The sequence below is a fragment of the Tenebrio molitor genome, chromosome 9 (assembly GCF_963966145.1).
Source record: "Tenebrio molitor chromosome 9, icTenMoli1.1, whole genome shotgun sequence".
NCBI lineage: Eukaryota > Metazoa > Arthropoda > Insecta > Coleoptera > Tenebrionidae > Tenebrio > Tenebrio molitor.
In genome coordinates this window covers 18,852,740-18,865,863 of record NC_091054.1, presented here as the reverse complement: position 1 = coordinate 18,865,863, position 13,124 = coordinate 18,852,740, and the positions used below count along the sequence as shown (strand labels likewise).

At 32.2% G+C, this 13,124-nt stretch overlaps 1 protein-coding gene and 1 pseudogene across 1 annotated transcript in view; one reads left to right on the top strand and one right to left on the bottom strand.

The window, feature by feature from the left end:
- The window catches only part of Gyc32E (Guanylyl cyclase at 32E), a 68,773-nt gene extending 60,815 nt beyond the window's left edge, over positions 1–7,958 (bottom strand). Inside the window, exon 1 of the mRNA XM_069058149.1 lies at positions 7,667–7,958. Coding sequence (XP_068914250.1) covers positions 7,667–7,907 — 241 coding nt within the window. The 5' untranslated portion in view covers positions 7,908–7,958. The remainder of the gene's footprint in view (positions 1–7,666) is intronic.
- Positions 7,959–9,297: 1,339 nt separating this feature from the next.
- LOC138139066 (uncharacterized) lies at positions 9,298–10,688 on the top strand (annotated as a pseudogene).
- Positions 10,689–13,124: the final 2,436 nt, after the last annotated feature.

The window sequence follows — 13,124 nt, the reverse complement described above, 5'->3', positions numbered from 1 at the left end:
GTGTGTGACTTCTAACACACGCGTGACTTATAGACCACTTTACTGGTCTGAAATGAAATTTTACTTTCTTTTCTTTCTTGGCTGTTTAAATAAGCAATTAAACAATTTCCCAAGAAAGTTATATTATTAACCCTCCACCACCAGGCGGCACGGCAATTTTCCTGGAGTACATACACTACTCGTATTACGGATATTACTATCAAGTAATAGTGCAGTGCTAATCAACATAATTACCGGCGTCTCGCCTCCACATTTTGACTTTATTGTGTTTTATTATGTTCTGTGTCAATGTTAAGGAACTTCCTCACGATGTGACATAAGTATAATAATATACGTTTTTGAATTTCAACTACTAATGTGTTACCTAAATCCAGAATTTTTAAATTTTTAAAAAGAGATTGCGGTACTATTCCCGTTGCTGAAATTATAAGTGGTAAAATCGAATTTTTTTCTAAACACCAAAGATTTCTCATAGCAACGGAGAGCTCTAAATATTTATTAATTTTTGTGTTATATGTCTGTGTTATATTATGTGAATTTGGAACAGCTATATCTAAAAGATATGCTTGCTTTTGTTGTTTATTTAAAATAATAATGTCTGCTCTGTTATGCTTAATATGAATGTCAGTTAAAACTGTTCGATCAAAATATAATTTGTAATTGTCATTTTCCAAACAACTTTCTGGTGTATAACTATAATGTGATGTGGTTGTGTATTCTTTAATAAATTGAATTTAACAGCTAAATGCATGTGAATAATTTTAGCGAATATATCATGACGTTTCTTATATTCGCTTTGAGCCAAAACGGTTCAACTGTTTCCCCTCCAGTTCCGCAAATGTTATTAATGTCCTTATATTTTCCTTTAAATAAAATAAAAAGTGAAAGTTACAAAAAAGATTTCTTTCTGGGATAGACAAGCATATATTTAATTTAATTATTAGTTGGAGAACGTACTTCGACAATAAATCCATAACTGTTAATTTTCAATCAATATTAAAAGCAATACAATCGATGTGTTAGATTTTTATAAATCCATAATTAAGCTCTCCGAAGACAATATCGTCAGAATTTTTCTTTGCTATTTCACATTTATTATTCAACTTGAACTTCGATTAAAAAAAAATCTACATATAAAATAATGTTTTTAGACTTTCTCTGCCTGACATCCATGAATTTTACAATAATTTATTTTAATTAATATCAAAAGCAGAAATGTTTCTACAATTTTTTTATTCTTAAAATACCTATAAAATGTAAGTTTTAAATTCAATTTAACTTTAAACAGAATTCAAATACTAGCATTTTTTCCTTTCAGTGCTCCGAGCCCATCCATTTTATTTAAAACAATTCGTAATTAACCGAATGTCAACAAGAAAAACTCACGTTTTCGTTAATTCTTTCTGTTTTGAAAAACCAAAAGAACACATTTCTACATTCCATCAACCTCTAAAAATAACTGAAATATCAGCGTTTTTATATCATTGCCCGGCGCTTTCGCCATTTTTGATTAAAAAAATGTTTTCACTTTTTTTTTGTTTTAAAGACTGTTTAACTCGACTTCAAAAAATAACTGAAATATCAAGTTTTTTTCAGTTTCAAATAACTGATAACAATAACAATATTAAATACAGATTCGCTCTGTACATACATTTATCTGGTATAGAATCGAAGCATATGTATACAGTGCTTTTTTTTTAACTGTTGCCATAGGGAATTGCATGGTAAAACTTATACCCCCTGTTAACTTTTGTTCTGATGAAAATATTCAAACCATTTTTGGATCTAAGTTGGAAGATTTTTTAAACTATCGGATAGATTACAATTCAATATCCTAAACTGTCGAAAAAGTTGTGAAAAAAATAATTTCTAGCGCGCCGGAATAATAGTACGTCGAGCGGCCGCCAGAATAGCGTCCTTGTCGGCTCAACTCAACCAGCACCTGACCATCTCCACTTTTGACTTTTGTCTTTTGTCACTTTCATTTAAAAAATAAATAGGGAGATCTCCTCGAGGCTATGATTAAATTAGCTTTTGGAAGGCAGAACATGTAAACATTTATTTATTAAAGAAAAAACGTTAACGCACAAATAACTCAACAAATTAACAGAAATTATTAACAGAAATGTTGAAAGTGTTCGACTGCTAGACAATGTCCCAAGCGATCTTGAAAATTTCTTCGCGTTTTTCTTGCCCTTAATTCCTCCACAGTTTCTGGTTGATCTTTTATTTTTTTTAACTGTTGCCGCAGGGAATTGCATGGTAAAAATTATACCCTCTGTTAACGTATGATGATCCACTGAAGATTTGGTGCAAATTTTTGTTTTTGTAATCATTAATAAGACTACGTAATGCATACTGTTTGAACAACGAACGACAAGCAGTTTTATTTTACTAATTTTACTCTTCAAAATTGAAATTAATGAACGTAAATAATTTGACAAAAAACGTAGTAGGCGATATGGGAACAAAAATTAGGTTTTATATTTTAATTTATTATTTATTTGAATCATAGCCTCGAAGAGATCTCGCTATTTATTTTTTAAATGAAAGTGACAAAAGTCAAAAGTGGAGATAGTCAGATCTCAGGTGCTAGTTGAGAGTTGAGCCAACTTTGTTCCAAAAATGGTTTGAATATTTTCATCAGAACAAAAGTTAACAGAGGGTATAAGTTTTACCATGCAATTCCCTATGGCAACAGTTAAAAAAATGCACTGTATGTATACACGTATGTAATCAAAAATTAGTTCGAAGGTTTTGGAATAAATAAATAAAAAAAATTGTAACATGTAATGTAATGTGTAATATTGTATGTGATAGATGTATTGTATTGTGTATAATAAAATCGTGTTAGAAGTACATTTTATAAAAGGTGACTATTAAAATTTTCACTTAGGGTTGGATATGGATCATTCTTTGTTTTCCGTTGCACCTTAGACACTGACAAGTTTGACATTTCAATAAATGTTTTTTCTCTTAATTTGGTTATGTTTCAATTGTACTGACTGACATTTGTTGTTCGTTCTTGCGTGTGTCTAAAGTAACAGAAAAAATAAAAACTCGTTCAAAGCCAACTCCAAGTGAAAATTTTAATAGTCACCCGTTACAAAATCATAAAGTAATCTTAAAATAGCTTTTCTTATTTCGGTTTTGAATATGAAATCACAAATATTATTGATTAAAAATTTCATTAATTGATTTTAAAAATAAATACAGTAAAATGTTTATTGAGATTTACACAAGATGGTGCAAAAACCTACTCAACACAGAAATACTAGATGTATGTTTTGATATAATATTTTAGTATTCTCAGTTTTAAAAAAACAATACTGAAATTCAAAAAAGAAATGTGTTAATAATATTTTTTTGAATATTCTTAACACTCATTATTTTTTGAATTAATTAATGTTTGGGAACACAATAAAAAACCTCTTAAATATTTGTAAAAAGACAAGGAACAAAGAAGAAAATTATCATATTGGACAGATTTCCATTGGTGAAACAAATAACAAAAGAAGTGAAACAAAGGCAGAAACAATCTGGTACTAATAAAAATTACGAAGATACTGCTTTATATAAAAAATGGGTTCTAGATGAGGCCAGATGCAACAAACGAAATAAATAAATCAAACTGTTGAATAAAACTTCCTTTGAGAATTTTTACAAAAGATGTTTATCATGTCCTCTGAAAGGTAATAATTAATTATTATTGTCTCTCGCACTATACCTGAGCCAACATCACGACGAAAATAAAGATGCATCACACATCAGTGGACAAGCATAAAGTGTTTGCTCCAGAAGCAACATCAATATTAAATTACTACCGAGCTACTCATTCCTCTGGCAGTAATATTTTCCAGAGAGCAACATTTATCTCAACGACAGTTCCGAGAATTTACACTCCCTTAGGTGCAAACATGGTTTGCGGTTACATAAATCGTTCAATACTGAGATATTTTCAATGTGGAAATTTCAAGCTCACTCAAAGCATTTCACAAATAAAATTTGTAGATTAGCTAAAACTAAATATTTGCTGTGGTTGTGTTGAATGACACCGCTCGATCAGGTGGAATGAGCAAGTTACACAAAACTTTTAATAAGTGGTTGTTTCCATTTGATAATAATTCTCCTTCAAATCGTAAACACGACACTTAATTACAGAGTTTAATTAACTTCGAGTAACCTATAGTAGCTACTGATGGGGTAGTCAGTTCTTGCACACACTTCACTAAGAAAATAACAATATTAAGCCGAATCGATAAATAAAGCTACAACAAATTTGTAACTAATTTATTTATTAATCATAAGGGAAGAAGCAGTGTCAAGTTCCTACGAGTAATTAATTATAGACGTGCTAAGCTTAATTACTTAATCGAGTTCTGTTGGTGATCGAACATTACCAAACTTTTAATAGGGAGAAGTATAATGAGATGAGCTTGAAAAAATATAATTTGATTAATTTCGCAGATTGTTAGGCTCTTTTGAAAGAGTCTACGATTTACATCCTGAGTGGGTCTAATTTGCAATCTGGTAAAGAATTCGTAAAAAAACACAGTTGGATACATATCCACTCCCACATTTTATTTTTCTGGACGCCCACGTACGCACAAGGGAAAAAATTACATAATTGCAATTTTAATGAAAGGAATGAACTTAATCAAAGGACGAAAGTGTCGCATTTAGAGTTAATATTACTCGGTAGATATTTTACATCTTGTAACGTAACAGGTCAGTGACAGAAAGAAGTAATATTAAAGTTCTTTTTAAACCGAATTCAATTTTTTCCATTTTTAATTAAAAGACATAATGAAGATGCTTCAACGTCTCTTCTTTGAATGATTAATTTGTTTCAAAAAGTTGCTCTCGTGAGCAAAATCCAAGCCGTTGTTTTTTATATCGAGTCAATCAAGTCACTTGGAGTCCTATATTTTCATATTTATCATAAGCATAATGAACAAACAAAAACATGTTTAGGATAGTTCTGTTACTGCAATCACGACAAATAAAATTGTATTGGTCGCTTATGATGAAAAGTTGTTTTCAAGATTAACAACAGCACCTCGTTGACGTTTCTTTAACATTTCAGTGAAAAACCTGCTTACCAGTAGCATGGCGTTTGGCAATAAAGCCGGTGAATTTTTACGAATGTAAAATGCTGCTGTGTTTTATTTGATAATTTTTTTCCATTATCAGATAATAATAATAGAGATCACAATTATAATTCTAACGTCTAAAATTCATGAGGTATAATTTATTATAAAGTTGCACTGAACGCTTATTTGCATAGAATTCCGCTACGACATGACCGATAATTTGCAACGTTTGCCCTGATCGGTTTTCTTTTTGATCACTTTGTATTTTTGATTGCCCGGACTACCCAAATGATTGTGGCAACGTGATTTAATTTTAAATTTATCAGTGGGTTTACGAAACAAAATGGATTCTTTTAAATTAAATTCGCAAAGATTTGTTACGGGTTAACACCAAATTGTGGCGTCGAGATAAATTATTAGTAACTTGACAGAAACGATTTTGATAACTGGCGAGACCTGCAAAATATTTTATTTTGATTTAGAAACCTCTGGTTTTGGCAAATACGCCTTATAAATTGCTGCGAAATGAAGAAAATACTAGACTTGATTGTTACTTACTTTCAAAATAGTCGCCAACATTAATTTAATTTAATTAATTTAATAATTTAATAAAAATATTTTTTTAGTTTATTTTTATAGACCTGGGATATACAGGGTGATTCATATAGTATCATACAGACTTTAACCGGTGGTAGATTCCGACCCCTAGACGCTCTTACAAAAATGTCTAGTTTCTAACGTTAAAATTGTTGAAGACAAAGCATCTTGAAGAGTGAACTACCACCTTTTAAGAACCGCAGATATGTGAAAATATTATATTTACGTTGAAACAAGCTGCCGGCGTGATTCGAAGGAATTATTGTCAAAATAAAACTAGAGCAACCTTGATAACACCAATATTTTCTCTATAGCAACAATTGTTTGCTTCTATTAAAAAGTGGAATAAATAAATAAATAATATTTTAATAAATTAGCGAAGGATGACATTTACTAATAGTGAAAAATTTTTTGTAACAATTTATAAATTTTTTAATGTTTTTAAAATTTCAATTCACCTTTGTTTCAAAAACTACAGTATACAGGGTGTATTTAAAATGTGTGTGTTAATTTTAACACGTAGCAGAGCTCTATTTGAATTTTTTACGAAACAGCGTTACAAATTGATTTAAAATTTGGAATAAATGTATACCCACCCATGGGTAAGGGAAAATTTTCTGCTGAAATTTTGGAAACATTTGCGAATTTTGCAAAATGTTATAAATTGGCAAGTTCTACCACTAGTTAAAAATAATACACGTATTTCAGATACACCCGATATAGGTATAGAATCTCTTTTATAAAACACATTTCCTGCAAAAAGTCAGTACGCACCTGACTTTCTAAACAATTAACTAAAAAGAATCTTAGTATTGTCTAAAAATTCTGAAAAAATTTACATAGTTTGTAGAAGCTATAAAGACGTTCTAATTACTAGTAGATGTAATTTGTGATCATTTGCGATTTTTAACAGTGAAAAACATAAAATCTCAATTTTCATTTTTTACTAATCTTTGAAACAGTCCACAACGGGTCCATTTACGAATGTATTTCCAGATTTTCCGTTCTTTTTCTTCTTATCTTTTTAAATAAAAAAATGATTGTAAACATTTTCTCAAGATTTTTTTTTATGTATGCATTTTTTCAATGAAAATAAAAATAAAGTTCCTTTTATTTATCGTTTTATCCATTGTAATATTATTTAATATTTTACCGTCGAAACGGTCATAACACGATTAAGGGCCGGTTGCACCAACGTGTGTTAAATTTAACTACAGATTAACAATAGGTAGGTAATTAAAGTATAACCAAAGCATTTTAACCTACAGTTAACTTTAACTGGCATTGGTGCAACCGGCCCTTAATCCATAATTATTTTATTTGCTAAATAAATTATTTCTTTAATATTTTTGATATCACCATAACGATAATACCCTTTTCGTTAACAATAAAATATTTACATTGTTGCTCTTATTCACCTCATTTTTATTTTATTTTTGCATCATTGAGTTATTTTTTTCTATTATCTCTTAATGGATCTGCCGGCCACGCATTTTTCTGACATCTGTATTTTTAGAATCAAATAACTCCAACTCACCGACAAAAAGAACGCAAAAAAAATTACAAAAATTTTGACAAAGCTTTCGCTAAGACACAATAAACGAGAAACATTGCTTGATAAGTTTTAAAAAAAAGATAGCTACTTTATTTTCTGAATTATTTCTATTTTGTGATTAAGATAAAGCAATCACTTCGTCTTACAAATTAATTGGGAAAAAATCGGGGAAATACTGGAATCTGATATTTTTTTAACGAGCAATTTTATGTAAACTGACAACTCTTAATGAACGTCAAGTTTTGGAACGAATATCTCAGAACATAAATGAGAGATTACTTCGTCCTGTTCCTCAACAACGCGTCTTAATAGTACTCCCGGTAGTACAACTAGTTGTAGTATTTTTTTGCTGCAACCTCAAGGCTGACAAGACAAATCGCCCCCGCTCAATTCATCAAAAACTGCGTGAAAGCTCACCGACCTGCGTCTTCGTTGACGGCCTCGACGGCGAGCGGTAAAGCCCCCAAGAGCACTTGAGCCTGTCCGTAAGCCCCCAAAAAGCCAATGGTGACGGACTCGCTGAAATTGTGTGCCCCAGTCCCTGTCAAATAACTGTAGAGGATCTCGTAGTCTTGGCTCGAGTTCTCCGAAGTGTTGCACGTGGTCTGGTGGTCCAAGGCCGAACAGACACCCGTCCAGAAGAAAACTAGAAAAACTCTCATTTCCCGGCCGACGAGACAAATTAGTGGGGCTTGAGGGGACGCCGCTTCATGCTGAAGTGCGCGCGGAAACTGAAACAGCTTTCAACGACTTGAATTTATTTGGTCGCGTGTTCGTCAAGTGCTCCTGAATGAAATGATGGGGGCGCTTGCGCCCACATCGCGCCACCAACAGGTCGGGACTTCTTCAGGTTCGTCGTTTTGGCCTTTTTCTGGAGAAAGGTCGACGGGAAGCTCTACGCCGTCGAAAATAAAGCTGTGCGGGTGGAACGGTTTTGTTGTTGTTATTTTCAGAGCGGTGATTTTTCACAGGATTCTCGCAATTCTAATTGTGCAAAAAGCGATCCCGACAATATATGAGCGTTTGGTGGAGGTGTTTTGTAAGGATAATTGAGGATGGAGGCGTTATTGGGTCAAAGTCAAGTGAAAACTTATTGAGTCAAGTGAAAAATAAAATCAACCCAGTTATAATACCTACAATAGATTAAGGAGTGACAAAGGATCAAAGAAAAATACTATGAAACTGCTAAATCATAACACAATACTTACTAAGGTTTGATCAATTCCGATGTAAGCAGCAATTTTTGAAAGTTATGGTTCTTCATTTAAGGAATTTACATATTACCTAAAAAAATTGTACAAAACTGATATTTTTACAAAAAGATATCAAGCATTTGAGCATTTTGTAAAAAAAATCCTTGACGGTATAGTTTAGCAACAGGTTGCCATTACCTTTGATAGCTAATGCTTTTGAAATATTGCTTTGGGAAAGCTGTCTTTGTGCAGGTCCTTGTCTTGATTGACAAATCATTTTGACATTTAATGTTAATTAATTTATCTTCAAGAAATAGAAAAATACTAAGAAACATTTACATTTAAACATTAGTTTTTCACGTCACCTTTCTAATCGCGTACGCCTCTGTCTACTGTCAAAGAGGAAATTGCCATCAGGATGTCAAAATTTGAGTTTTTCATTTTTTTTTAAATTCCTGTCACAAAAAAAAATAAAATACACATTGTAGTGGCTATAGTATTGCCGTTATAATTAACTTTTTATCTGCTCCGCCCACATAAATTGATCAATGAGAATCAAAGTCAGATTCAATCTGTATAATTTTTCAACACATTTGCCACGTAAAAAAGTTAGAATTTTGCTGTCAAGTCCACAATTATTGTTTTAGGTTTTAAAAAATAAAACGTCATTAAGACAATTCGAATGTCAACATTTTTTTCTATGTAAATCAGATAGTCTTAACAACCTATTTGATTGGTAACTAAGAAAATGTAATGGGCGGGGCAGATAAAATGTTACGTTATCCTTAGTATCGTTTGTTCAAATGAAATCCTGGGCTGAGTAGGCGTTGGAAAAATCAAACCGTTTGTAATAGTGTAGTCTGAATTTCCCGCCGTTTGACATGAATGACATTTGTTTATGTCATTGACATACGTTTGTGGTTTTTCGAACTTCGTCTTTTGTGGTCTCCCAGTGCTTTCGAGAATTTCAATAGTTTGATTTTCGGTTTTTTCAAAACCCAGCCAAGGTGTGTTTACAATGGTTTTGTTACGAGAACATAAAGTTTTCATGGTGGAAGCCTATTTTCGAAACGGAACAAAAGTTGATGGCAACTGGGAATATTCTGTCAGTGCATGTTTTGAGGAGTTCCAGGAACGATTTCCGATTGATGCAATTGTGTATGAGCAATTTCGACAAACTCTCCATCTTTGTTTAAATAATTTTCGAGAAAGTGGTACTATTGGACGAAAAGAAGGAAGTGGCCAAGTAAAGAAACGTACTCAGGAAGTAATTGGGAATGTTCAACAAATAATGGAAGATTCACCTACAACTTCAATTCGGCATTTGTCACAACAGGTTGATCTTTCTGTTGGAACTTGTCAAAAAATTTTAAAAGAAGATCTGCATTTATTTCCATATCGGCTCACCGCTGTCCAAGAATTACATGTAAATGACTTGCCCCAAAGACTAAACTATTGTCAATGGTTTTTAAACACAATAGCTGATGATGATGATGATGAAAAAACATTATTTACAGATGAAGCATATTTTCATTTGTCAGGCTACGTAAACTCACAAAACATGAGAATGTGGAGTTCACAAAATCCACATTTTTTTACTGAAGCTCCACATTACCCCCAAAAAATTGGAGTTTGGGCTGCTATTAGCCAACGTAGGATTATTGGCCCATATTTTTTCCAAGGTAAATTACTGTAATTATTTGTTACTCATGTTTACTATCTCAAACATATTTGCAGGCAATATCAATGGGGAAAGATATCGTGCTGAAATTTTAACACCGTTTTTAAATGAACTTCATGATGATGAACTAATTTATGGGTATTTTCAACAAGATGGCGCAACAGCGCATACAACTGGCGCTACAATAAACTTCTTATCCAATTTCTACGCTGACAGGCTTATTAGTCGAAACACACTCAATAACTGGCCTCCCAGATTTTGTGATCTCACACCCTGCGATTTTTTTTGTGGCCATTTCTGAAAAATTCCATTTATAACATCCCCATAAATGATCTGGCAGAACTTCAAAACAGAATACGGATGAAAATTGATCAAATAAATGAAGATCCAGTGGTTCTTGAGCATGTCATCAGAAATGGAGTTAGAAGGCGGGCTACGCTATGCTCACAACAAGAGGGTGCACATTTTCAGCATTTATTGTGAACGTCTGCAATAAAAGCTCATATTTATGTCAAGTTGTGCTTTATTTAGATCTAAACATTTTTCCAGGTAATTAATTTACCAAAAAGTTCTCCACTTCCCAAAATTCGTAAAATCTTGCTGAAATAATCTCCAGACGCGTATTTGATGTTTATAATTTCTGACATCGTGGGTTACTATCCAATTTTAAAACGCGACAATTTACATGGTGAACCACTGGAAAGGAAACGCTGTGCAGGTGTAGGTACAGTTTTGGCATTTCAAAGTTTCGTTTCATGGGTACCATCATATGCATTGAGATGAACAACTTTAATAAAATCCCAGACACTGTGCTTGAAAATGCCCTAATTGGAACATCAGATCTGTTTAATCGGAACATAATTGAACATTTTTGTTTTCAGCAAAGGATGTCCTTAGATATTTGCTTCGAGAATTGGAATCGTTTGTTACTCTATTTTTTGTGAACAACATTGCAAAGAACGAACAAAAACAGAAATATTTTTTTGTTTATACATTTTAGGTTAGCTGTCAACATGCTCTAATTACTGAATTATAACTGTCAATCTACACTTTAAAAAAGCACAACAATTGACGGTTTCCAACGCCTTCCCAGCCCAGGATTTCATTTGAACACTCGATATAGTATAATATTGGTCTCAAGTAGGCGCCACAAACCTACCGGAAAACATCGTCATTCGTTACGTTAGTGTCGTCTCTGTCTCGTCTATTTGCATGTAAAGTAGTCGACGTTTCCAGTTTTTTTTTTAAATATGTTTCACTGGTCTATCGCTCCGCCTTCGCGTAGATATTTCCAAAGTCACAGCCCATAAGAGAATCCAATAATTGTAACTTTATCACTAATGCAAATCTAACGGTATTTTGACATTTCAGGTTTATAAAGGATAAGCTTTATAGTTATTTGGTAATAAAGCTTGAAAGTGTACTATTGAATTATTAACAATATCATTATAACAATATGTAATAATAAAGCAAAATAAATTTTAATTTTTTGTTTAGACATTTTAGTTAAATATGGATTTTTAAGGTTATATGTTGTACTGTTAAAATGGTTGGAATACGATAGATACGTAGATTGCACAGAAAGATTTAACTTTTATTTATATTTAAATTTCAATAAGGAGAGCTAAGAATCTCTACAAAAAGATTCTTTTAAAGTGGTCCACAACATCATGACAAATGATGTAACGGAAAAATATGTATTGGGTGATTCAAAATGATTGTGGACAAGTATGGCAACTATGTACAAAAATTTATGTGGCAACTGTGTGGATGAGATAGAGTTGTCATTTGTATGACATTTCATAAGCGTGCATTTGATTTTTTTGATATCATTACAGTACAACGTGATCAAGAATGACTGAGTCTGTTGGTAACAATGAAAATTTGAATGATTTTGGTACCACTGTAATCTAAACGTATTTCCGGTTGTCAGCTTTGACAGAGTTGACAGGCGTATTACATACCCGACATAACCTAGTTTTTTTTTATGTCGTGTCAAGTTAAAACATCCGGTCAGTGCCAATTACGAAACAGAAAAATACCAATATTTTTCAATTGTTTCATTGCCAACAGAATCAGTCATTGTTGATCACGCTGTAGCATACACCTCAATAAACTGTCCACTTTTCGGGATAAATTGTTATAAATCAATTAAAAAAAAGATTTTCTCAAACTTGGGCTTCATTTAGTAAGATAGATAGAAGACGTGCATATTCGTTAATTTAATGAAACTCTTTTACTCCTATTAACGTTCATCGAACTTAAACAGACTATATCAGCGCATTTTTTGTAATTACTAAAGACAGGGTTGAATACGAATGAAATTCAATTAAATCCTCCTAAGTTCAATGGTTGCAAAACAATTCTGCACGAACGTAAGGAAACCTATTTGTTGACGGTTCTACTTCACTATTCAAAAATTCCTAATACTCCTGTTCATATTTCTTCCTTCTCCCACTCTTCCTCCCACCTCACCTCGAATTTCAATCTTACGCACAATAAAATGAGAAAGTGTTGAACAATGAAAGTTTGGGGTTTCGTCTCTTTACACTTTGTTCGTATCGAATGATTCTGTCTATGTATAGTCTATTTTTTAATCAAAGAACCGGAATTTACACCCAAAATAGAGCTGACAACATTGTACACTTTTGATATAGGGCAAAAAATCTCATCATATAAAAATTGAGGTTATTAAAGATATTAGTAGCGCAGCATGTTAATAAAGTTAATAACAAATAATAACAATTAATTTGAAAGTTTAATAAATGTCTTACTTTACAAGGCATTTTTAATAACACTTTCAAATTTTAGCTGCGAGTTTGCGTACTTTCAAGGATATTAAAAATGAAAGACGTTGGCTGGTATAGCCAATAGATATCATTAAATTCCCTAAATTTAGTAAAATTTTATATTTACAAACCTAAATCAACAGGTAGTGGTTCTTTGATTAAAAAATAGACTATAACTTGTATCGAAAAAAAAATCGATAAAGCCATGGTTCAGTT